The 26,828-nt window shown below is 41.8% G+C and overlaps 1 protein-coding gene across 12 annotated transcripts in view; it reads left to right on the top strand.

Annotated features, from left to right (window-relative positions):
* Window positions 1–26,828, top strand: part of HNRNPM (heterogeneous nuclear ribonucleoprotein M) — a 51,235-nt gene that overhangs the window by 7,006 nt on the left and 17,401 nt on the right. For 3 of the 12 annotated variants that reach the window (XM_073803286.1, XM_033854428.2, XM_073803289.1), the window contains exons 2-14: window positions 1,712–1,881; window positions 9,317–9,369; window positions 10,272–10,279; window positions 10,365–10,458; window positions 11,577–11,768; window positions 12,431–12,584; window positions 13,450–13,499; window positions 14,382–14,442; window positions 17,016–17,117; window positions 18,383–18,427; window positions 18,881–18,958; window positions 22,957–23,055; window positions 26,486–26,539. In XM_073803286.1, the coding sequence (XP_073659387.1) occupies window positions 1,712–1,881; window positions 9,317–9,369; window positions 10,272–10,279; window positions 10,365–10,458; window positions 11,577–11,768; window positions 12,431–12,584; window positions 13,450–13,499; window positions 14,382–14,442; window positions 17,016–17,117; window positions 18,383–18,427; window positions 18,881–18,958; window positions 22,957–23,055; window positions 26,486–26,539 (1,160 nt within the window). The remainder of the gene's footprint in view (window positions 1–1,711; window positions 1,882–9,316; window positions 9,370–10,271; window positions 10,280–10,364; window positions 10,459–11,576; window positions 11,769–12,430; window positions 12,585–13,449; window positions 13,500–14,381; window positions 14,443–17,015; window positions 17,118–18,382; window positions 18,428–18,880; window positions 18,959–22,956; window positions 23,056–26,485; window positions 26,540–26,828) is intronic. The other 9 variants (XM_073803293.1, XM_033854434.2, XM_073803288.1 and 6 more) reach the window with 7 other exon arrangements.

Below are 26,828 nucleotides of genomic sequence, written 5' to 3'. Positions count from 1 at the left end.
TACCACTTGGCACGGCTGTGTTTGGATATGAGGGACCAGTAGAAAAAAATACTTTGGGGACTACAAAAGGTTGCTGACTTAAATTTTTCCAAGTACACTGAAAATCCTCCAGCTACCATTGATGTTTGAACAATACCCCTCCCCCACACAGGGAAGACATATCTTAGAATAAAGATCAACCCTTTACGTTAAAGAAGGTGGTCTTATAAATCATCAATGCTGTAATCTTGACTTTTTGTTTTCTTTCCATTTTTGTTGTGGATCACAAAGTCTCTGCTAGAATCTGTAGTTTGGGAGTCCCTTGATTATCACTGGTGGAAAGCATAGGGCTTGGGAAGCAGAAAGTGCTGGACTTAGTGCCCTGAGAGGACTTCTGTGGCTGCTGCCTCCCCAGTTGTTCCTGGTCAGCTCTCACAGGTGTCTGCCTATGGTCAAAGGGGGCTCGGAACAGCCACACGCAGCCGGCACAGGGCCTTGCCCTGCTGTGCACACCCTGTCCGGTTCCTGGGCTATGGACTGGGCTTCCAGCCTGTCTTGTTCTGTGCTTTGGGAGCCTGCGTTTCTTGTGAAACTTTTCCTGCCCACTCTTAAGCCAGATTCATACCTGTAGAGCTTAGAAATGTTAACTCCATGGAAGCACCTAACACACAAAGGTAAAGAGGATTACAGGAAAGGCCATGTCAGAAAAACGAATCCACCCTTCTTTGCCAAAGGTGGAATTGTTTGCGTGCTGTCTTTTACCTACCAGCGTTGCTCAGACTTCAGTTTCCCTAGCCTCAAAGTAATAGGGTTGAGTAGAGAATGGTTTCTTTCCCTTAAAAATTTTGTTTTTAAAAATTGTGGTAAAATATATGTAAATTTTGCCATTCTAAGATGATTACGTGTACAGTTTAGTGGCATTAGGTACAGTGTTGTACACTATGCCAATAGCCACTCGCCATTTCCAGAACTTTTTTCTTTTATCATCCCAAACAGAAACTCTAGCCATTAAACAGTAACTCGCCATTCCCACCTCTCCCCAGTCCCTGGTAACCTCTATTCCTTTTGTCTCTATGTCTGGCTTATTTCACTTAGCATAATGTTTTCAAAGTTCATCTGTGTTGAAGCATGTATCAGCACTTCATTCTTTTTTTATGGCTGACTAAGTAATATTCCATTGTATGGATCTACCACATTTAGTTTATTTCATTCATCTGTTGGTGGACACTTGGGTTGTTTTCACTTTTTGCTATTGTGAATAATGCTGCTAATGGTGTACAAGTACCTGAGTCTAATTTTTTTCCGCCCACAATGAAAGACACTTTTATTTGTAAAGCTAAGATTGGTTGGACCTATGTGTACCACCTCATTTCTGTTCCATGAAATGTTATAAATCTTCTTTCTCTTTTCCTGTTTCTGTCTTGGCGTTAAAGCACCTTGGGCAGGGAGTTGGCCTGTCTCCCCCACCTCTGTTAGAGCCCCACAGGAGTGTGTGAAGGCCTAGGAAAGCACATTTGTCTTGGGAATGATTTTTTTTGATAGGTGGGTTTTAAGGAGCGTACTACTGCAATATTCTGCTGTATGGACCACTTTAGTTTGTTTCAAATCAGAATCAATATTAGTCTTGTGTTACATGTAACTTTGTGTGGGATTGTAAACCTGGAAAATCAAATATTGTCTTTAGTATTGTGCTAACATATGGACTTTTTTTCCCCCTCTCTTTTGAATTCAGTGAAGGAGAACGACCAGCTCAGAATGAGAAGAGGAAGGAGAAAAACATAAAAAGAGGAGGCAATCGCTTTGAGCCGTATGCCAATCCAACTAAAAGATACAGAGCCTTCATTACAAACATACCTTTTGATGTGAAATGGCAGTCACTTAAAGACCTGGTTAAAGAAAAAGGTAATGGTACTGGTGGTTGAGTAGGGTCAGAAGGTTGGTGTGTCATCTTCTCCGTGGATAATTCCTTGGTTATTTTTTTGTCAGTGAAGCTGTTCTGGGTAGAGCATGTGTTCTCTCCAGGCTTGAGAGTGAAGCCCCCCCATCCTACTTTTTTATTTTTACTTTTTGTGGTCATGCACTTGTGTGTCAAACAGGTTGTTTGTTTGATCCCTTGGCCTATGAATGATTTTACTGGCTTAATATGGTTAATAGGGCTTTGATTAAGCTTGAGGGGAGCCTCTTTGTGTTAAGGAAATTTTTTGAATTCTTCATATGAGGTGGGAGAAATTTTTTCTTTTTCCTTTTTGTTTTAAAGTTCTGGCGGGAAGGTAGTTTGTTTAAATTTTGTGGCTGTCTTCCTGGGATCAAAAGTTGGTAGCTGGAACTTGTGCTGCTCAGATCCTAAATTATAAAACCGTAGCTTGTATTTAAACTGTTAAGCTTCCCCACCCTGGGGAGGAAAACACAGAGTAGATTGGCAATTGGATAGCTCAAAATAAAGCATCTGCTGTGTAATTTGGTGCCTTTAGGCACACATCGGTCACAGCCCTGGTGTTAAAGTCTGGCCTAGGGCAGAGGAAGCAACTGAATGAAGCTCTGCTGCCACCAGGAGGTCCTAGGGGGTTGGTTGCCCCCATGGTCCTCTGCTTTACCCACCCCCCATTCCCACCCCCACCCCCGTGCACACCACGTGTGTCTTTCTTTTCATACTCTTGTTCTGCTTCTTTTGTCTTCTTTTCCTGATTCTGGGCCCTGCTGGTGGCACACAGGGCTAAAGAGATTGCTCAGCCCAGGTTTAAACAAAATTATTGATAGAGAACCATTTGTGTAATGTGTTGAGGTCTCCCCTCACCCCTACCCCAAGGGAAACCTAGAATCAAATTATTCTTAAATGGAGTCTTTTTGAAGGACTGAAAGGTACTGGTTTTTCTGGAGCATTCATAATGAAAAGAGATTTGAGCTTGATTTGTCAAATGATTAACATTTCAGTGACAGATGCCACTTGGATAGGCCATTTTGGTATGTGTACTGGTGCTCCCAGCATTGGGTTTTGAAATTATGAATGGCCCACTGCCATCATTGTCCCATCACTTAATTCAACCATGACATGCCAGAAGCACTAGGCACCATGAACCTCTGTACAGTCATGTAGGCTGCTCCCATGTAGTATTTCTCCAGGTAACATGGATGGAAAAACGTTTTGGTGTGAGATTTGTTTTCCTGCCTTGATCAGCCAAATCATTCCTGCCAATGCTCCTAGGGCAAGAGTGAAGTTTCTTCTTTTTGTCTGAAGGGCGTGTCATGTGGCATCCCAGATGCAGTGTTCTTGGTTTTTGGGACTGCTGCTTCAATAAAGCTTAGAATTTCTGTTACAGTACAGTTGGGTCTCATTCGAATTAGTTTTTGGAATAACCCCCAAATTTGTGTTCTCGTGATTTGGTTGAACCGCTGAATTGATACTTCCATTGATAATAAGGTATAGTAGTTCCAAGAACCAGGAATGTGGCTTTGAAAATGCAATTGTTAGAATTTTGTAAGAGATTGCAGGCCAAATTATTTTTCCATTTTTAGGAGTGTGTGAACCAGTTTTGGGACATGATGGATAAAGTAGGTGATATTTTTACTGCTTTACCATTCAGTAATTCAGTTTTGGAAGCCTTAAAGCTGGTGGCAGCAGCAGCCATGACGTTTCTGGATGTAGAAGCAGTTCACCTCAATTTCCTATTTTGCACTGTATTAAGTGTGGAGCCAGCCTGGTGGTTTATTTGGATACTTCCAAACTGGTTCTCATATTCCCTTGGCATACTGCTATTAATGCCCTGGCTCAGCCCTTTCAGTGTATTTTTGGTGGTGTAATTTAGAATTACAGGTGTGCAGTAAATCAGTTATTCTTAACAAACCTTAAAATGTTCTTGTTTAGAGCTCCCCTGTACAGGTTAAATTAATTACTTTCCTGTTTAATTAAATTATTAGAAGTATTGGATTGTGGTTAAAGGGATGCATAAGAAAGGTAATCTTTTTATGGTAAATCTTATACTCAGTATGTGAAGTCTAAAGAAATTTACTGTTTACATACGTACGGTTTCTTAAAAATGTCCTTATTTTCATTATGTGGTTTTAAAAAATATTTTAATTCATGTCTTGGTATACCAAAAATATGTTTCAATGATTATTTGAAATCTGAAATATTTACATGAAATGCGTTGCACATGTTTTAAGGTTTTTGAAGACTGTTGTTGCATAGGAAAAAAAGTTGCGGATAGAGGCACTCACACTCTAAAAGTATTAGTCTCAAGATAGTCTCTGAAGTGGGCAAACCACAGAGATTTGGGCTGTTATAATCCAACCACTCTTTATCAGTCTGCATTTCAAGAGTCTATTCCTGATGAAATCATAGTCCTGTTGTTTCAGGAAACTAGTGGAATAGCTAGAATTAGTTGTCCTCGGCTTAAAGATCTGAAAAATGCTCTGTCATTGCAGCACTGCCTATAATTGCTGCCTGTCAGAACTCAAGTAGTAGTTTTGAGATGGCAAGACGAGTTTTTTTCCTAAGAATAATCATGCCTGAGAGTGCCTCATGTACCCCTCCCTAGTTCCTGATCTTTTCCCCCTCCTTGGACACCAAGTGTATATTCTCCATGTTTGTTAGCATTTAACAGCCTTCTAGGAGATCCTATTAATAACGCATGTATTATGTGAACAGGCCACTTATGCCTTTTCCCCTGGATGGGATCAGAAAGCTTGTTTGGTGGCACTATCATGAAATCAGCATTGCTGACTTTAAAGAGAAAAGGTACTGAGAGCTTTGTTTAGTTCTGTGCCAGGGTGCTTCCCCTGCCCCCTCCCCCATCACATCATTCAGGGACACGGATTAAACAGCCTGCAGAATTGAGCTTGAGCTTTCCCTGAGCTTTCCCCTTCCTGCTCTAAGTGTCTGATGGAGCAAAGGAAAGGTTTCTATTGTCCGTCCTTTTGATCATGCTTATCTTTAACGGAGATACTACATGGAACAAATGACTGCTGTGAACACTGAAGAGTGGATTTGAAACAAAAATTGAGAGCCAGTGTAATAGGAAATTTGAATTGGAGATTGCCAAACCAGGTTTGAAAGTAAACAGTCTCAACAGCTACCTCATTTTCATCACTGGATCGATATTGGGATACACATCTCAAAAGTGTTTGACCACAAGGTCTGAGCAAAAAATTAAGACTTCCGTGAACAAAAGGTGATTGATCTTGGGAATTCTAAACTTAAATAGTGTTGTGCTGCATTACTGAGAAGTCCTGTGTGGATGAAGAAAGCTCGTCGTCGGGCTGTTGTTCTCGTGGCCTAACCAGGGAGCCAGCAGCATTGAGGTGGGGCAGCTGCAACCTAGGCAGGACTGAGCTGCAGGAGCAGTGAGTAGACATGGAGAACAGTTTGAGGAGGAAAGAAAGGAGGGTCAGTGATACAGCTTACTCTCAATCAGTCTCAAGTTTAGCAGCAGTCAGTTTAACTTGTGTAAGCAAAGATTTCTTAAGAACTTAATCCTTCTGTTTTTATTGAATACATCACTTTAAGTCAGTTTCAAATTCCAGCTGACAGAAAACTGAGGCCCAGAGGGCAAGTATAGTCCAGTAGTAAGTCTCTGTTGGCTCTCGAAGATCATCTACATTGTGGGCCTGTGGAGCAGAACTTTATTTTCAATTTAAGTAAAAATCCCTACTCAGTCTGTTTGGCTCCTTCATAGTTTCCTTTGTTGGAAATCAGCCTGCGTTTTGGAAAGGCCTGTTGATGCTAAAGCATTCATATCTGTGGGTACTTGAGTTGAACCTTAATAGTGCAGCCTGCCTGGCTTATTTGTTGGTTTTTGGTCGAGTTAGAGAGGCAGAATTCTGTTCTCGTCCATGGAATTAGGAGCAAGAAGGTGCTTAATCATTTTCTAATTTTTCCATAAATTGAGTAATCATTGTATAGTATAATTATTTTGCCGTGTTTCAAGTTGTCTGTGTATTAAAGAAACAGGCTTTCCAAGTTAAAATATGCATTTATTCCATGCACCCCTCCATTAGAGCATGCCCTGCTTTGGAGCTACTCCCCCACCCCCCTTTGAATTCTTTTCAGTGAAGCTTTAGCCCCTGTACTCCTCTGTGTGTGTGTGTGTGTGTGTGTGTGTGCGCGCGCGCGTGTGCGTGTGCGTGCGCGTACGCGTGTGCGTGTGCGTGCGCGTACGCGTGTTTGTTTCAGCCTTGAGCAGTAAATGAAATGAGAATACAGAAACAAATACTCTTTGTGATATAAGTATGTGCAGGAGTGTTAAAGTAGCTCCAAGGGACTGTGTGAATTCTTTTGGGGTTGCTCATTATCTTACCCTCATGATATGTTTTATTCTTGGGGTAGTATTTTTAATAATCCACCTAAATGTCGGTTAATTTTCTTTGAGCATTTTAAAGTAAAGGTAGGGACTTCTTGGTGGTCCAGTGGTTAAGACTCTGTGCTCCCAATTCAGGGGGCCCGGGTTTGATCCCTGGTCAGGGAACTAGATCCTACTTGCCGCATCTAAGACCCGGAACAGTCAAATAAATAAATATTAAAATATCTTACCTTAAAAAAAATAAAATAAAGGTAGGTGATGACATTTGGCATTAGATTTTTCAGAGTCTTAGTTTTTTCATTTAGATATTTTGATGCTTAAAGCTGCAATAGAATTTGTCTTAGTAGCCTGCTCTTGGGATTCCATGGATTCCATCCATGTTCAGGAATGAGAGGAGCAGCAGTATTTTTCATTAATACCTGTGAATTCCGTGTCTATGAGACTTGCTACTGCCAATTTGTTAACTCTGCCTCAATCCTAACTGATCTGCTCTGGTTGATTTGCTCTTTTAAACTTCATTTCATTGAATGTGACCAGACTATGAATAGTTGGTAAATTTTGCCTTCAAAGTTTTGTTGATAGTTGTACTGACTATACTAAACAGGTCTTTGCTTTAATAATGTAGAACTAAAAGAGAGGTGGTCTTTTAAAGGTTTTCTTATTCTCTTCCTGTACGGAAGTATGAATTGGCAACTGTTGCAGATCCTGTAACAGTGATTTGCTTACATCTCTGAATTGATGTGGTCTCTCAGGGTAGAGATCAGAAAATTATGAATTCATGAGGAGCATGGTCATTATTGATGATACTCGGGAGCAACACTACTCGTGGTAGAGCCACAAGGCTTGCCTAACCTATGGCTAAACTGATAGGTTGGAGGCTTTTTTAAATGTAATTTTTTGTTTTTAATAAACTATACCATTTGGGGAAAAAGAGGGAACATTTTAAGCAGAGTATTGGTGCAGAGGATTGAAGTTGGATTTGTGCTGTCTCTAGAATGTTAAGTAGAAAAAGTCCTAATTTCTAAACCTGGCTTTTTGTAAAAATGGTTATGACCATGGAAAAAAGTTTGGTTTGGACTTGCTTGGTTTCTGGGTTGCAATGACAGCTTTTTGATATAAATCAGTGTCTTTATGGGCACAAACTAGAAACTTTGAAAATGCAACAATATTTGAATTCTGACAACATAGTTACAGCTGTCAGTTAGATACTGTGATTGTTTTAGTTATTTTTAAGGTTATTAGGCGGTAGTCATAGCTCTAGGAAGTAAACTTGGGGTTGGGTCTCTTTACTGTCTTGACACTACTTGGCATTTTCATCAACGTGGAGACAGGGGCTGTTGGTCCTCAAATGGCTGCTGCTGTTGAAACAAATGGCTTTTAACATGGCCTCAGGAATGACCACAACATTTTGGGAATTGCTTTATTTTTGTAAGGATAACAGAAGGCCAATTTGTATGACTGTCCCTTGGCTGTGATCATTTTTCAGTTGTACATAGTCCAAAAGTTAAACTATACCAGTCCCTCCTAATTCGTTTCTTCATTTCTTTGCACTGATTCTCCTTCCTGTTTTGTGCAAAGTGCTGGTTTGGTTTGTAATATTTCAGGAAAGGACAAGGGAGGTGAGGCTGTACAGTTAAACTTTGAACACTTGGCCTTCTTGCTGTCAACTGCCATGCAAATATACTACTAATAAATATGCCCTTCAAATTTTTAAAAATACTTTTACTTTACATTTCAGTCTTTCCTTGGTGTATTAATTTTAAAATCTTCATAATAATTTTAATATCCTTTGAACAAAGGAATTAGACTAGGAAGGACTTGGGCCCATTAAGAGGGTTATTTTTACCCTTGGCTGCTAAACCAAATTGAAAACTGAATGAGAGAAGGCTTTACCATCATAAAAATAATCGTTAAAAAAGAAAAAGTATTTCTTAGAACAAAAGCCCTTTCTTGACTTTGGAGAGCCTGCTTAGATATTGTTTCCACAAAGTTAACACTTAAATTTCTGGGGGTTTTTTGGTGTCTGTGTGCCATCTTCAAGTTCAGCAGCCATTTTGGTGGTTGTCTAGGTGGGTTCTAACATCTGGTTGTGGTGGTCATGAATTGGCAATCCAAACCTTGAGGAAAATCTGCAGAACCTTTTGAAATGCTTTGTTTTTCCCCTTTTGTATAGATTAGCATCCTAAGTGAGTCTGTGTAGCTGTTTAGATGCAAACTGAGCTCTGAGTTTGCATTTATCTGTGTCCTTAAATGAGAAGGTTGAGAGAGCAGCAAGAATACAGCCTGGCTTAATTTTAATTCACTGAAGAGAATCCAGATGCTGCTCTGGTTTTGTGATAGAATATTTACACATCCTACTTGTGACGGTTGTGGAGCCTAGTGCTGTGTGCAGGACCAGCCACAGAATCTGTGGGGCCCAGTGCAGAATGAAAACACAGGGCCCCTTATTTAAAAATTACTGAGAATTTCAAGACAGCAACAGAGCATTAAACCCAAGTGCATGGCCCTCAGTGCAAAGTCCCATGCGATTGGACAGGTTGCACACCCACGTAGCCGGCCATGCCGTGTGTGCACCTTTGAGGATATATATTATACATATACGCGTCTTTGTAGTTAGCGTTCGAGCTCAGTTCAGTGGCATTGCAATTTGTGTGCTGTTCACCTTCTTGCAATATTAAGAGTGTATTTGTAAAATTGTTTTTCTCTTTCCCCAAAAAAGTGAATCACGCAGACTTCTTTCCTGTAGATTTGGATTGCCTCTAGTCATGAATGAGTATTTCAGACAGGGAAATTGATATGGAAATCTGTGGAAATAGCTTGTTTGAGGTGGGAGGAAAATCAAGGACATTGTTAACAAGTTTCACCTACTTTTACTGCACACCTGTAATGCCTAGTGTGGTGGTTTAGAGAATATGGAGTGTTTCTGGGCTTTCTTATAAGGCAGAGGCTCCATACAAGGTTGCTGATGATTGTTCTAAATTCCCATTGTTTTCTTGGCTTTTCTCCCTTGGTTTATGTGTCGTCTGGAAACTGATTTGTAGTTGGTGAGGTAACATACGTGGAGCTCTTAATGGACGCTGAAGGAAAGTCAAGGGTAAGTGTCTGAGAGAATTTCTTCTGTGGATTTACTACATGAAAAATGTAACTGTATGGTGGCGTGGAATCGAATGAAATCAGGAAGGCAGTGAGTGCTCATGTTATAGTAGCTATGTTTGATTTTGCCAAACATTTGAGTGGGGTGGGAGGGGATTTGCAAACGGGAGTCCCGCTTTTCCAAATGGCTGGGCAAAGAGCTTTTTGGTATTCTGTTTGGATGCCCAATTTGGATAACTGGGGACCAATAGCAGCATTGTCTCTTTGTTAACAGAGGAATTGGCTGTGTGTGAATTATGCATGGAATTTTAGCGGTGGTATATTAATGTAAAACGTGTGTTCTTGTCTAGAAAATGTTACTTTTGGTTGTTTGCTGTATTTGAAAGTTGTGTGAACCAAAGATTCTGAAAAGTTGCCTTTGTGCCAGTAAATTGTAAAACAAATACTAAAACTTGAACGTTTAAAATTGGCCTAGTTTAAAGAGAAAATTAACTATTTTCTGTCGTGCAATAGAATGGCTTAGAATAATCAAAAGGATGAGCTTAATTTATGGAAGGGATGGATTTAGGAGGAGTATGATAAGGAATTGATTGAGTACAGAGAGAAGCAGATCTAAAGTTTGTGTGATTTCTCGGAGAACCTGAATTTAGGTCTGCTCATTATAACTTCAGCAGCTATAGTGCAATGCTGGTAATGTGAAGGAAGAGGAGATACCAAGGAGCTGAGCTCTTAATAAGGAAGGCTAGGCAAGACACTTCTGTCAGCTTCCCCTTAGAAGGGTTAATTTAAAAACTGTTACATAAATCATATTTTTAATTTATAACTGTCATTGAAATTTACTATTTCTTTTTCTTTTCTTTTTTTTCCCTTTGCTCTTCTGACTGTCTGTGGCTTCTTCCAAAGGGATGTGCGTAAGTATTGTCTAGTTACTTATTGGCACTTGAGCCTTCTAAGTTGTAGGACTGGTTTCACTTATTTCCTTTTGACTCTTCATAGCGTTGTTGAATTCAAGATGGAAGAGAGCATGAAAAAAGCTGCTGAAGTTCTAAACAAGCATAGTCTGAGTGGAAGACCACTGAAAGTCAAAGAAGTAAGCTCATGAAACACCGTGGTGGATACCATTTGTAGTTGTCGAGTGTCCCTGTTTCGAGTTAGGAAAAGACAGAATAGTCCTTGATGACATTTTACGGAGCAGAACAACCTGTTGTCGTTAACGAGGAGGGTCAGTCACAGGCTTCAGCAGTCATTCCTGTAAGCACTTTGGGATAGTGGCTGAGCACATCTTGAGCCACTGCTGACTGCCTTCCTAACATCTCTGATTTGTATTAGGCCAGCCTGCCTTGGTTTTCTCAGGGGCAGTCAAACTGAGTCCATGGTTTTTTTTTTTTACTGTGTGTGTGTTTGGTTTTTTGTTTGTTTGTTTTAAGGTATTCTACATCTACAGTTTTACTCAGTCTGAACCCTGTTCTTTGCCCATCTTTTTTCTTTTTTAAAATGAGTTTAAATCCTTTTTCATAGCTAATCCAAATCAGGTATCTTCTCTCCCTGTAGGGAAGTGGGAGACTTTTTGTTAATTCAATCCTTCCTTGACTTATTTTTACCTCTTATTCTTGGAGGAAGATCAGTATATGCGAGCTCAGAGAGGAAAGCATGGTAGCGCTTAAGTTCTCTTGTGTGAAGGTAGCACGCAGAAGGGCAAAGAGTTTAAGAATATTGTCAACACCAGAGATGCATAAACCTTTCCAGACTTTACACATGAGTCAAATGCCTGAATACTTGAAGGATGGAGTACCTTGGTGGTCTAGAGCTGTGTTTTCAAACTTTTGGGAAAATCACCAGTTGGGTTTGCAGAAATTATAAAACCCCCTTGAGTTAGTGAGGTTCAATTGTACCAAGCCCTTGAAGATCTTATTTCAACCTGGAAGTTTTAATCATGTCATCCCCCCGCCCTCCCTTTTTTTGTTTTTTTACTTAGTTAATTGAGAGCTAAATTCTACACCCTTTCTTTCTTCCTCATTCTTTTGGCTAGAATTGTTCCTGGCCTGGTGGTTTAGTTTTACTTCATTTGAATTTTTTGTTACAGATTTTGAGAAATGGTTTCCAAACAACCTCTCAATCTCTGAAGTTTTGGGGGTATCACTTACTGTGGGAGCATGGTTTTAATTGTCACTGGGTCAGTTAAATGTAACCCTTTTGTGCTTGTTTTAGGATCCTGATGGTGAACATGCCAGGAGAGCAATGCAAAAGGTGATGGCTACGACTGGTGGGATGGGTATGGGACCAGGTGGCCCAGGAATGATTAATATCCCACCCAGTATCCTAAATAATCCTAACATCCCAAATGAGATTATCCATGCATTACAGGCTGGAAGACTTGGAAGCACAGTATTTGTAGCAAATGTAAGTAAATGGAAACATTGTTTCATAAAGTTTGATTTTCTACTTTAGACAATCTTGTCAATGTGTTATAAAAGTAGTTCTGACATTTGAGAAGAAAAACTTAAAAGAGGGTTATGTTATCTTCTTGATTTATTTAAAAAATCATCCTTGGGCTTGGCTTTGTCCCCTAATGACCACTGCAGTCATAAGCCACACAGGCTTGACCATGGTCCTCTTGGGGCCATGTTTATGGAGTTTTGCTGGTGTATATAAAAGTAGGTGCAGGGTAAAGTGTATGAGCAGAGATTGTGTATTGACATTTCCCTCTTCCTGTTAATGTCTGGGTGAATGGTAATACTTTGCCATTTGCACAGGGAAGTATTTTTAAAAGAAAGTGGATTGGGGAGGATGATGGTAAACCTTATCTGGGGAACAGCATTTTTTAGTATTCACAAAATAAGCATTAACTTGAAAGGTATGAGGTGACTTAAATTGTTATTTCAGAGAAAAGAGTAAGTAGTAGAAGGCAAACTTTCGTAATCCTGTTTGAAAAATTATACTGACATATTTTTGTGACATTATTTTTGTGACATTTTCTAATGCTTGTTTTCCAACCAGAGCATGTCACATTCATGTAGTAAAAATGTTTACAATGAGATTTTCCTCTCCTTTCTCTTGGTTAGCTGGATTATAAAGTTGGCTGGAAGAAACTGAAGGAAGTTTTTAGTATGGCTGGTGTGGTGGTCCGAGCAGACATTCTTGAGGATAAAGATGGAAAAAGTCGTGGAATAGGCACTGTTACTTTTGAACAGTCCATTGAAGCTGTGCAAGCTATATGTATCCTTTGATCGGAATTCAACTCCTGGTGAATTTAGTTTAGCCTAAATGTTGTATTAGTAGGACAGGTTTGTGTGGGGAAGTGGTGATTTTGTGTATTAGTATTTCCTGTGTGACTCGAGAGAATACGTTACTATGGATATTACTAAGGGAATACAAAGTATCTACATAGTATTGTACTTATGTAGATAGAAGAGATGGTTAGAAAACAGGCACATATCCATGAGTGGTCTTTTCCATTGTCTCTTTTTAGAGGAGACTGGTTTGAAGGGAGAAGTCCAAAGAATGTGCCACTGGAGAGAAATTCAGTGTTATTTCATATGTAAGCCCTTATAGGGCCCTATCTCTTCAGTGGATTGACATTCTGGAAGAAGCACTTCTCTCTGACCCTAGGCTGCTCACCCTACTCACCCGAGTTACATCTTTGTAGTCACAGGGAGAATACCACACATGAACACTGTCACTAAACTCAGGCACGATTGTCACTGAGTGTATTACCCGGAAAACATGGTACTCCAAAAAATGGTAGAACACCTGGCTTATTGGACACACACAGAAAACTGATGTCAGTGCTTAATTTAAGAGGAGGATGGTTTGGTGAGAAGTGTAAGGTTTTATGAATGGCGTGCCACACCTAAGGAGTAAGCTGAGGTTTCCTTTTTTTCCCCTTGAGTGTTATTTATTGTCCCTTTAATGCTTACTGTAGGAATAAATACTTGAAAGTATAAACAGGAATCAAAATTGCTCATAAATTCACCACTTAGAGGGACTGGTAGCAGCAGTTGGAGTATTTTTCTCTTAGGTATTTCTGTTATGCTGTGCATGTTTCTAGAATTGCAGGAAATAGCCTTAATTGTAATATCAGCTATGTTTAATGGCCAACTGCTATTTGACAGACCAATGCACGTGAAAATGGTAAGTTAATAGGATCTTTCCTTTAATATACTCAGATAAGTTTAGCAAAAACATGGGTTTATTAAGAGTATACATACACATAGCCACTGTACTTTCTTTATGGATCAGTCCAAGTTAAAGGGTACAGCACATTGAGCAAATTTATGACAGAAATAACTTTTTGCTCATGCACCTCCTCAGATAGTTTTTCCTTTGCACAGTTACTGGCATGGTCAGGAGGTCACTTGCATATCCTGCTTGAGCAAGTGATCAGTTTCACAGAATGGTTTTATATATATAGGTTGCCAGTTTTCAGAGTATTGCAGTACGTTTAATTAGCATCATATCTATTGTGAACATAATTAAATCTGATTCAGAAAGCCTTTAAAGTTCTGTTGAAGCGTTTCAGTATAAACATTAGCCCAGCTATGGCTGTGCCCAAGATGCCAAAGATAACAGTATTAATACAAGCATGACCAGAACGTGCTGAGGGCAGTCTAGTTAGTTAGGGTTCCAAATCAGGAAGGACATAAAAGGAGCTCTAAAGGAATTTTTTAGTTCCTTTAAACATTCAGTTTAGTTTTTTGAATAGATAATTGCTTCACATGATTCAAAAGTCAAAAAGCATGAAAAATTCAGTGTGGGAGTCTTGTTCTTACTTTATGCCCAGGTTCCATCCATCCCCCACAGTGATATGAATGTATATTTTTTAAATCTTTCCCCCTGTACATAAAAGGTAGCAACTAACTCTCACATATTCTTTTTATACTTGCATGTTATTCTGTGGCATGGGTGTATCGTAATGCATCTAACCCGTCCTCTGTTGATAGAAATGGTTTCCATCTTTTGCTGTTGCTAACAGTACTGCAGGGAATACTGAGATTTATTCATTTTCTCTTTCAGGATGAGAGGGCCTTACCAAAGGGAGATTTTTTCCCTCCTGAGCGTCCACAACAACTTCCCCGTAAGTGTCTCAGTTATTATGGCTAAAATTTTGAATTTGATTTATTCTAACCAGAAAACTGCAATTACCTTTGAACTTGTGCCATGTCATTCTAGTGCCGTGTCAGTTATCTTGACCATTCTTGAGTAAAACATTCAAGAAGGTTGTTTGTTTGTTTGCCCTGTAGATTTTTCTGGGTGAAAAAATGAGTAGAGAGATTCACAACTTAGGAAGGATTGTTAGGATTACACTGTGGTGTGAGGCAGGCTACTCAGGATGTAGAGGCTGTAGCTGGGAAGAAACAAACTGCAAAGGGAATTAAAGCCAGGTTGCACTTTGGTTCAAAAGAGATTGGTTATTACCATGTGGCCTAGCAATTCCACTCCTAGGTATACTACAAGAGAGCTAAAAACTTAACATCCACACAGAAATTTGTGCACAGATGTTCATGGCAGCATGATTCCAGCTGATGAATGGGTAAATAAAATGTGATAAATCCACGCAGTGGAATAGTACTCAGCCGTAAAAAGGAGTGAAGTACTGATACATGCTACAGAATGGATGAACCTTGATTCCATCTCTGAGAAATGTCTAGAATAGGCGAGTCCACAACAGGTGGATTGTGGTTGCCAGGGGCTGGGGAAAGGGGTGAGTGAAGAGTGACTGCTTATGGGGATGGGATTTCTTTTGGGGGTGATGAAAATGTTCTGGAATTGGGTAGTGGTAATGGTTGTATAACTCTGAATATACTAAAAATCACTGAACTGCACACTTAAATGGGCGAATTTTATGGTGTGTGAAGTACAGCAACCAGAAGTTTTACATAGTGTTATTTGCAACATGCAGGTGAAAATCTATCCTGGGACAGGGAAGGCTTGTTGGTTGGTTCGTCACCGCGTGGGTGGAAACAGCGCACAGTAGTGAAGTCCTAGGCACTCCCTCTGGCAGGCCCACAGAGAGCAGCAGAGCCTGAGCACAGACAGCCCAGGGAGTGGGGGTGAGGGCCTGCTGTAGCATGAGGGTTGGGGAATCTGCGGTGCGGGCAGGGCTAATCTGTAGAAGGAAGACTGGGTGGTGGGTAAGGGCAAAATCTGCTTGTGCTGTGCTAGGGAGGACTTCCCCCGCTGAGGCTGCTGGGGTGGAGCTGTTTGGAGGGCTGGCCAGTCCCTCCTGTCTGGAGCCGTGGTTCAGCTGTGGGAGATTGAACTGAATGGGAGCCTAGATTAGAACACTAACTCTTCTTCGCACTTTAGGATTGTAGAAGCATCATAGAGGCAGATTTGAGCGGAGGTCTGTGGTTTCAAGAATAGGAGATGGCTTATCTGTTGAAAGTTAAGGACCCCATTTCCTTGTCATAGTCAGTGTGATCACTTGCAGTAATTACCCAGGAACAGGGCGATGGCTCTTGTTGACTTTGGGCCTGGAGGAGGGGGGTGAGGGCTGCTTGGCAGCCTCGTCTGGCACACTGGGCTCCACGGAGCCCATTATCTGTGGCTTTTGGTCTCCCCAGCACATTTCAGAGGGTTGACTTCAAAGTCTTCAGTGCTTTGGGGAGTAAGTAACCTTGGTGAGCTCTTGCTGCTGTTTCTATGCAATTTAAGAACAGGGATTTTAATCAGATTAAATATTTGGGAACCAGTGTCAGGTTGTTTTAGTGAACTTTGTTCCCGTTTCAGAAATCTCACCTGGTCTTGGTTTAAGCCTCCGACCCATGGTGACCCAGAGCACTGTAAGTGTCTTAGGCTGTCAGGCCTTGTTGGCTGCTCCCTGTTTGTGGAACAGGGAGTTGAAGGTGGTTTGGGTACAATGCACGCCTTAGGAAGCTTTCTGGGTAGAAGATACATTCTTTGAATACACTAGCTTCATTGTTGTTAAAACTGCCTGCAGCGGAGTAAGAATAGTGTAAGCCCAGTGTGTTAATTGGCTGGTTTATGACATTGTTTATCGTGAGAAAAGTCCTTTGGGTCTGCAGGTTGAGAGGTGTGGGTTGGGCATATGTGTACTGCTTGCCACCTGATGTCTCCAGTTGCCTGTTTTGATTTTAAACATTTCTCAGTTCACGATTTAGGGAAACAAATCGGTGTTCACAATTCTCGTTGAGTGGGCTGTTCATGGTTCTACTCTGTAGTTTTCACGTGAACTGATTTTTAGTTGCCCTTGTTTTATTTTTTAAATTTAATTTAATTTTTTAAAATTTATTTTTCCTTTATTTATTTTTGGCTACGTTGGGTCATTGTTGCTGTTCGTGGGCTTTCTCTAGTTGCGGCGAGTGGGTTTCTTATGCAGTGGCTTCTCTTGTTGCAGAGCACAGGCTTTCGGCGCATGGGCTTCAGTAGTTGTGGCACGTGGTGCCCTTGTTTTATACATACCTCACACTCTAATCCGTAAAGTTGTATAAGAGCTTATGCCTTAAAAGGGAGAGCTCCTAAATGCGCCCTTGTTGACTCATGGATTAGACCCTGGGTTTGCTGGTGGAGGTGGGTGGTGGGATAAGCATAACAGCTACACGGTAAACCAAGGCTCTTTTTGGCTTTGAGAGTCATGGTTTCCTGAGTAAGTGGAATCAATACTCTGACTTTCTCTTCTCCTTTCAGATGGACTTGGTGGTATTGGCATGGGGTTAGGACCAGGAGGGCAGCCTATTGACGCCAATCATTTGAATAAAGGCATTGGAATGGGCAACATAGGACCCGCAGGTGAGAAATACGGTGTACCTCGACTGGGGATTTTTGGGGAAGTTAAAGTTATTAAAGTTAACTATTGGGATAATTGGACGTTGAGTAGTTCAAATGGAATGAGGCTTTAATTGGGACAAAATTAATTCCCTCCTTATTTATCTTTGATGCATTTTGATAAAAACAGTATTTTGTATTTTTACCAAGTTGAGTGTTCTTTTCTAAAGCTATTATGCTTGCGTTTTATCCTCACGAGACCTTCTGAGCTGAGGTACTCAGTTAAACCTTTTGGTAAAAGGAGGCAAGCCAGAGGGTTGGTCTTGCTCAAGGTCACACTATCAGTTAGTGACAGAAACTGTAGGTCTCCTGATCCTGGGACCACAGCACTGCCACAGTCTATTACCCAGACCCCCTTGGGTTCTCACCTGGTGTTGACATGGCTTCTAGAGGTAGGGGCGTTGGTGGATGCAGAAAGGTATGGAGGGCCTCATTGCATGACCGCATAGCTGTCATAGGCCACAAGGACGAATGATGCACAGTGTTGTCTTTGTTTAAGAAGAAAAATAGCTAATGAATAAAAGCTTTGGCATGTAGAATAAACTTTGAACTTCACTTTTTAGCATTTTCGTTTTCATGCAACGAAGTATTCGTATATCATTTTAAAATATTTCATTTTTATAACCTCAGGCCTATGTCTGTCTTGAAATTCTTTGAATTGCAAGATGGATGCCCTCTACCGTACTACTGTCAGTTCTGCATATCCTTTGACTCCCTCCCAGATTAAACTCTGGGACTGACCAAAACGTCTTGGCCCATCACCTTGGGTGGCCAGTCTGAACACCACATCCCCTGATACCTCAGAGGAAAGGCTGCGGGTGGCGGGGAGGGAAGCCTCAGCGTTTTGAGGAACTGCTTTTTATTTAGAGCATTTTACCTTTAAAAGGGAGTTTTAAATCTACTTCTGTTCCGTAGTTTGTACCTGATATTTATATTTCATGTTTAAAACTGTCTACCTTGGGCATTTAATGAAACTATGTGGACACTATAAAATTTTGAGTCACATGGTGATTATTTTGTTAAAGGCTTAAATAGTTTTCCTGGAATGTACTAGTTTGACAGTTGAAATGGAAGAGCCCCCACCCCATTTTTTGCACTTGGCAATTAAAATATATTTGTAGTCAGGGATATTTTTGCTCATTTGCTGGTGTGGAATTTCTTGTGCTTTTTAAGTTCAAACTTTACTGCTTTGACATAATTTTAGTTTGCATTGACTTTTTCTTTTTAAGGAATGGGAATGGAAGGCATAGGATTTGGAATAAATAAAATGGGAGGTAAGAAATTTAAAATGAAGTACAAATGTAATTACTTTTAGGTGTGGTTTTCCCTCTTTTTTTGCCCCCTTCCTTTTCTCTTAAGCCCTGCATGAAATTCTCACTTAGGTTTCCAAAAAGTTTGAGTCTAGAAATAACTTTTACCTGTTGATCCTTCTAGTGGGTGTCTTGGCCTTTGGTTCTGGCTTTCTCACTAACTAGCTCTGTGACCTTGGGCAAATCACTCCATCTCTCTGGGCCTTCTTTGCTTGTCTCTTCATTGAGGGGGTTGGATCAGATCAGCCTTTTGAAGATAGTGATTTTTAAGTAAAGGCACTAGCCTTTTTTCTCCCAAAGCCCTTAAGTGAGTTTTTGGCAGACAGTGCCGTAGGTGAAACTTGTAAAAACATTTTTCTTTGCTTGTTCAGTCTGAGTCTTGTTAGGCTGGTGCTAAAATGCGAATGTCTCTTTCAGGCATGGAGGGACCCTTTGGTGGTGGTATGGAAAACATGGGTCGATTTGGATCTGGGATGAACATGGGCAGAATAAACGGTAAGATTTGTGTTTCCTTCCTGCTTATACCTACCTTTGTTGGCTGTTGGCTCTCAGGTGACCTTTAGGCAGCAGACCCATTTTTAATAAGTGATTTCTCGCTTCCACTTCTGTACTGAATCTGATATCTTTGAATTGCCTTAAATAGTTTGTATTCCAGAAGCTAGACTTAGTGGCAGGGAAGTGTTAATTCTCTTAGTTACTTAATTCTTGAGGTTTTCTGTGTTTCAGATCTTCCCAATAATTGTCCAATAAAACTTTAAAGCTTTCCTGTTGCCTCCAGCACTTGTCTCCCCTGGAGTGCTGGACTGGGTGAGTTCTTGACCATCTGCTCTGATGTCTCCAAATTGTGAGCAGAGGCATTTGTTTAATTTAGCATTTATATAATGCAAAATTTGGCATACTATTATTTAAATCTTCCAGCCCTCCCAACTTAATAACCGAAATATAATTATATCACTTGTAGTAGTAACACTGTGTTATTTCATTTAGTCCTCGCAAGAACCGCATGACGTGTAGGTACTGTTATCCCCATTTCATTGGAAACTGAGGCCCACAGTGACTTGCCTAAGGTCCGATGGCTAGTAATGGTGGGATATGGACCCCGGCTGTCTGGCTCCAGAGCTTGGCTCTTAATCACACTGAGATTCTGCCTTTTAGAATTGCCTTCAGGCGTCACCCCCCGCCCCCCCGCCCCCGCCCACGCCCACCAGCAGGGCTGTAAAATGCCAGGAGAAACTTGCTGTTATGAAAATCTGTCTTTCTAAGTCCTCTGGGTGTGGGTGGACTCTGACCCACACCTGTGGGAATGCTGCTGCTTTTATACACAGACTTTTCTGGAATGGGAAGTTACTAAGGACTTGGGGTTTCTTTTGTTTTTTCCTTTTTAAATTGAAGTATAGTTGATTTACAATGCTGCATTAATTTCTCCTGTACAGCAAAGTGACTCAGTTATACACATAAGGACTTGGGTTTAAATGTTTCTTTGCTGGTCTGTAGTAACATATCATGTGAAGATGGTACAGAGCAAGCAAGAACCTTACTAGGATAGATATTAACTGTCAAACTGCAAAGAGTGACATTCCTGATGAATAAGCTGCCCTTCTTCATGGAGTGCCTTGTTCTAGATGATGATGAAGAGATTCAGGAAGGTTCTTACCATTAATAAGGAATGAAGGGACAAAGGTCTGTGTTTCCAGTGTGCTTTCAGGCTTGCCTTTAGCTCATGTGTGCATGGAGTTTTTAATAAAAAGTGAGAGTTGGAGAGGTCTGGCTTAATAAAGTGTTTGCTCAGAACAGATGAGCCATTAGAAAGGAGATTTGGGTTGCTGCTCTGAGGAATTGAGTGACGCGACTTAGAAGTAGATGGAAACGAGGGTAGGAACTGTGCTGAGCCACGGGGACAAAGTCTTTGGTAATCTGGCAGGTGGAATGCAGCAGTCACGCTTCTGAGCCTGGTGATTCAAGGTTCAGAGTGCTGATTGTCCTGAAGAGCCACAGTGGAAGATGTGTTCTTACGCTGTGTGCTTATTAGTTGCTCTCTGATACAGATAGATACTCAGAGTCCTCCTTCTCCATCCTCTACAGCAGAGAACAGGGCCTTCCTTGCCCTGGAGCTGTTTTGAGATTTGGGTGGAATTGGCTCTAGAGCCCTTGGGTGCTGCGTCCAAGGAAGGTTTTGATCACTGGGAAAAAGTTGATAGGGATGTTTCAGATTTAACTTAATGTTTAGTTGATTATCATGATGCGTCACATTATAGTCACAGGTGCTGACAACATTAGACTGATCAGAAATCAGATTCTCAGGGCTAGTCAACCAACCAGTAGAGGTCAAATCTTTATAGAACGGGTACAAAAATTTTAAATTGAAAGATCATCAAATATTAAATGATGACTGGTTTGATGCAATATTTGACAATGAAAATTCTTTCTCTGTCTCTCTTGCTCTCTTTTTTGTGTCGGTGGGGAGTACATTGGAGTTCGTACAGGGTTGGTTCCCTGTACTCTACACTCTGTTGACAGTTGGGAAGATAAATTCTGAGGCCTTTGCCAACACATTACTGCCTGCATGTGACTTCCTAATGTGTGTGGGGGGTGTCTTCTTCACGGGCTTACGGTAAGGATTAAAGGAGTGCAGGAGAGCCCCCATCCATTACGGTGCCACTCTGGGATTTCTGTTCTGCATATACAGGCTCGCACAAGTTAGATATATTTCCAGCAGATAGCATGCCACCAACCTATGGGATTCAGTTGGGTGGATTCAAGCTATGAATGTAAAGTCCACCATTGTCATCTGCTGCATCTTCTTATTAATTCATAATGCTAGTCCGCTTCCACGTTTGTAATAGACTCATTTACTTCTTTCAAAGTATAGGGGCTCCAGCTGCATATTTTGTAGTTGTGCAGTAAAAGATGTCCATTATGTAGCACATGTATACCTGATATTTCTAAGGAGCAAGATTAATTAACTGGGTTTTCCAGGGACCTCTCGGTATGGAAAGGAGACAAAGTGTGATGCACATTTTAAGTCTTGCTTTAGATGAATATACAAGGAAAGAAGTAGCCAGTGACAGGAGTCATGAAAGGGTTTCTCAAATAGGTGACAGCTGTGGCGGGGCTTTTCCCCCACAGAAGCTAAGACCTTGTTGTTGTTTTTAAATAAATTTATTTATTTAATTTTGGCTGCGTTGGATGTTCGTTGCTGCGCACGGGGTTTCTCTAGTTGCGGCGGGTGGGGGCTGCTCTTCGTTGCGGTGCGCAGGCTTCTCATTGCAGAGCATGGGCTCTAGGTGCGCAGGCTTCAGTAGTTGTGGCTCGTGGGCTTAGTAGTGGTGGTTTGCGGGCTCTAGAGCGCAGGCTCAGTAGTTGTGGCGCACGGGCTTAGCTGCTCCGCGGCATGTGAGATCTTCCCGGACCAGGGCTCGAACCCGTGTCCCCTGCACTGGCAGGCGGATTCTTAACCGCTGCGCCACCAGGGAAGTCCCACAATGTCTTTTAAAAACAAAGGTCTTCGGACTTCCCTGGTGGCGCAGCGGTTAAGAATCCGCCTGCCAGTGCAGGGGACACGGGTTCGAGCCCTGGTCCGGGAAGATCTCACATGCCGCGGAGCAGCTAAGCCCGTGCGCCACAACTACTGAGCCCGCACACCGCAACAGAGTAGCCCCCGCTCGCCGCAACTAGAGAAAGCCCATGCGCAGCAACGAAGACCCAACACAGCCAAAAATAAATAAGTAAATTAATAAATTTGTTTAAAAAAAAAGACACTGAAAAACAACAAATACTACTGCAATCAGCATAGAAAAAAATAATGAAGTTACCAAACCCCATTATGTAGATGAAACCACTCCAGTTGTCAGTAGAGAAGTCATGTTGTTTGCACACAGGCGTCTTTCTCTGTTCTCATGGCTGTGCTTGTGATTGGAACATGGGTTTTTGCATTGGAGTTAGGTTCCAGCCTTTGCCTCACTCCTTACCAGGCATGTGACCTTGGTCAAGATGCTGTCATTTGAGCCTCAGTTTCTTTGTAAAGGGGCAGTGGTGATGGAGGGTAATGTAGGTGTACAGTCTGGTTGTGAGGATTCCATGAAATAATAGCACATATAAAGCCCTGGGCAGGGCAGGGCATGTGGGAGGTGCCCCAGAAGTGGTACCTGCTGCTGCTGTAACATAGGCAGGCTCTCCTGCAGCCTACCTTTGATGCCTCATGCACTGCAGCCTCCCCACACCAGTTACTGCAGTACTGGGTGCTTGGTGTATCCATTGTGTGACTGTGTGTAAGCTGGAAATTAGTCCTAATGGACTAAAGGTGGGTTGTTTTCAGGGATTCATTTGAGGTGACTTCCTTTTTTAAGGAATAAAGGATGAACGATGGTTTCCTATAGAAAAACTAAAACATGCTGACTTGCTGGTAGCTGTTGTGTGTTTATAGTTTTTTGTTTTTAATGTCTAAAACATGATGGTATTCTTGGAAAGGCCTAGGGTAATATTTTTTTCCACAGAGATGGAGCGTGGCATGGGTGGAGGATTTGAGAGAGACTTTGCCAGAAATGAAATGGGAATGTCTCGAAGCTTTGGAGAGCCCCTTGGCAGAGGAATGGGTAAGAAGGCCCCATGGGCCCCTATGTGGGCGGGGTCAACCCCCCGGGGGTGCAGGCTCACCCTGATGTCGGGAGGTTCTTAGGCAAAGTCAGCTATTTTTCCTTAGGCTTTAAAAAAATTGTATGTTTTCTAGGTCTAGATACGAACTTTTGGTCCTTGAATTTTTTTATTGGTATCAACAGCACCATTTGTCTTTAGTCTTTTCAGATGGCTGCTTTTTTCACATTGGTATAAGGTGTTTTCTTGCTGTGGAGTTAAAAACTGCTGTGTTTACATGACGTTGTGGCTGTGTAGTCACGGTAGAGATCTTCAAGGCCCTGCTCAGTGGGGGTGTGAGTCTCCTTAGTCCAGGGGCCTCTGGTGTTCCAGTTAACAAAGGATGACGGTGTGCTTGCTGATGCAATTGAAAGAGATCTTGGTGAACAGGGAAGTTTCCTAATGTTGGAAGGCCTGGAGTATTGGGTCTGTCTAAATGTAGTTTTGGTTAGTTTGCAAAGCAGTTTCTTCTTTACTTTTCCATGGATGTCTTCCCCTGTTTGGAGTTTAGACGTTTCTGAGAATCTGTCAGCCTGATTCTTAGTTAGTTTGGAATAAGGAGATTGTCTATTCCTGGGCTCTGAAGTTTGTTTCTCTCAAAGGAGATTTAGAGCATGGATAACTCTCTCCCCAACACCCCCTCCTCCATCTTCATCAGCTTCTCAGCCTGTGCAGATAGGCGGCTACTAGGTGATAACCTCAAAGAGTGTTCAGCCTGTCTTTATGGGACACCTTGGGCTAGCTGTGAGGATTTTAAGCTTTTTTATGTCTAGTTTGTATGAGCTGAGCTGTATTTATCTCCAGGAATCCTATCTTCTTTGTTTCCTTCATGGAAACCAGGAATTATTAGGAACTGTTTCTCTCAGAGTAGACTGTTGGCTTTTGTTTCATTTGTCCCCCTGACCATGGTTAGGATAATTAAGTGATTTTTCTTGCATCAAAACTAGCTTTGCTTTCTTCTTTAAAAAAAAAAAAAAAAAGAAAAAGGAAAAAAAAGAGGAAAAAAAGTAGCTGGTACTGAAGATTTACTTTTTCTGTACTTACTTGATATGACTGTAGCTTTATTCTAGATTGTTCCAGAGCTTTAGAATTTGGGGGTGAGTTCATAATCTGTATGTGACTAGGTCAGTTAAAAGTTTCTTGTTGCCATGACTGGCTTTGTTTTTTGTGTCTTGAAATGGTAGGGTATTAAAAAATTTTAATTTATTGTCATTTGGCTGCAAATACTAATTTGTGGATGGATACCTGTGGTGAGAAGAACAAAATGGCACGTGACTTTCCTCCCACAGGCACTTTGTGCTGCTCTTGAGCCTTCAGTCCTTTGCTGCTCTGGGTCCTCTCACCTCACCTCTGTGATGAGGCTTGTCAGCCTTGTCCCAGATCCTGTGGAGGCACAAGAGGTGGACTGGTGAGGTTATTTCACGTGGCATCAGGAAACACGTCCTGTCCTGACCTGAATATAGGAAGGTCATCTGCAGGCCTATCTCCTGCTACTTTGGCACCTTCTTTCTGATTGAGACCATGGTCTGTTTGTCCTGAGGCTTCCCAGAGTGACCATGGGCAAGAGCAAGGAGCTTTTGTTCTCCTGCTACTTATGATCAGACTCAAGTTAGTGAAATGGTCTTTGTACCAAGTAAAATCTTTAAGTCAAGTTTTCAGAGTAGTTGCCTGGATTGTTTTTTTTTTTTTTTCAGATTCAGTTCTTGATCTTTTTTTTCTGTATTATTTACTTGACAGTTGGATCATTTTGGTGTGCTACTTTTGTAGTGCTCTCCCTATTCAGTATCCCTTTTTTCCTATCAAGGCAGTAGTTCTTTGTGCAAACAACTGTACTTGGTGCTCCAGGGCTATAGATAGATATGTGATCCTTAACTTTGAAGGATGTGGTGTAGCTGAGGAGACGGTGCTCAGAGTGGCTTGGGGCAGCACCAGAGATCAGCACGTAGAAGTGGCCTAGTTGAGGGAGCCAGTGGAGATGTTGATTCCCGGGCTCTCGGCAGCTATGTGAGCACCACACAAAGGCGATCATTTTCTGTGTTAAGATTTGAAAAAGCACTGCTCTAGATGCTTGATAGAAGTGTTTTGCTCAGAGAACACAGGATCCAGGCAGGGGTGTAAGAAGACCATGCAGGAGATGCAGTTCACGCTGGAGGGGCTGGACTTCAGCATAGGTAGAAGTGGGGTACTGGCCCACAGAGAGGGCGGACAGCATCAGGTGCAGAGGCTTGGAGATGTCAGTCTATTTGGGGTGGGAAGAACAGAACAGATTATAAAGTTTTAGGTCAGAGCAGGGGGCCCTGTGAACACCCATGAAAATAATTTGGCCTTTCTCTTCAAATCGGTGGTCGGCTGATTGTGAAGTCTTTTGCCAGGGAATGGTTTGATCCAAGTGCTGTTTTAGGAGCTAGAACCTAGGCCTGGGCGTGCTGAGTAGGCTCCCAGGCATCATGGAAGAATAAGCCCCGGTCTTGCTTCCTGGCTGGAGGTCTGTTTTCTTGGTGTACTTTCCCATCCCCTTCCTTTAGCAGGTAGTTGTAATACTTGAAACAGCTGCAGGGCTAGGGTTTAATCTCTCACGGTCATGGTCAAAATATGATATGTGCTCTGTGGCTGTTGTCCATGTTGCTCAGCACACTTCAGGACCAGAGAGGGGGTGGGTACAAGTTTCTTTTATATAGTGAAAGACCCAGAAGAAACTTAAAAGCTAACACTAATGATAGCATTAGACAAACTTAATAGAGGTTTGAATGAACTGCCAGCCAGCAAGCAGCAGTATTGCTGTTTTGGAAAGCTGAGTGTGTTGGGGTTTTGTTTACCTGAGGCTTTGTCTGTCACTTGGTTACCATCACATTTAGCTCCTTCCAGGCAGGGCTTGTAGGCTCAGTTTGCTGCAGTCTTCCCTTGCCTGGCTCGTTGATTAGGTCATATTTCCAGCAGTGCATGCGGTTGCTGCTGGTTTTCTGGGGTTGGGCTCTAAGTGTAGCTACAGCGGTAGTTTGTTGAAGGGTAACTGTGAGGTGCTGATTGGATCTGGGTGGGTGAGTGCACGCTTCAGTCTGTGAGTACTGAGTGTCTGGACCAGCTTTAGAAAACTGTGCTACTGGCCCCATTCTTGCTCTAACCTTCCAAGTTCAGCTCGTGGGTGCAGTACCAGAGGCCCTGCCAACTGGGCCTCAGACTCTGGAGCTACATGGAACTCTAGCATCATGACCCATCATCAAGGACCCTTACAGTTTTCCAGTAAAATGACCTTGTCTGTGTGTATATTTCTCAACCCCTTCCCCTTTCCTTTTTTATTTTTTAATTAGTAGTAGTCCTGCTCTGGAATCTGTAATAAATTTCTATTACCATAGAGGAATTTGGCTAATTTTTTTTTCTTCCTGATTTCCTTAGAAATCCTAAGTAATGCACTGAAGAGAGGAGAGATCATTGCAAAGCAGGGAGGAGGTAGGAAACGCTTAGTTTTGATGTTTTGATTTTTAGAATAGGCCTGTGTTACCGGGGATAGTAGTGTAGTGGTGAAAGCATGGGCTCTAAAATAGACTGCCTGGGGTGGGGAACCAGCTCTGGCTCCTCCTAGCTGTGTGACATTTGGCAAGTTACTGAACTTCTCTGTTTTTCGTACTGTAAAATGGGGATATAATGGTACCTACCTCATAGGGTTGTTCTGTAGAGTAAATGAGTTAATGCATAAAAGAGGACCTACGTATGTGCTGCGTACACGTTAGCCATTGTC

This window comes from Tursiops truncatus, chromosome 3, assembly GCF_011762595.2.
Source record: "Tursiops truncatus isolate mTurTru1 chromosome 3, mTurTru1.mat.Y, whole genome shotgun sequence".
Lineage (NCBI taxonomy): Eukaryota > Metazoa > Chordata > Mammalia > Artiodactyla > Delphinidae > Tursiops > Tursiops truncatus.
This window is presented reverse-complemented; position numbering and strand designations above follow the sequence as displayed.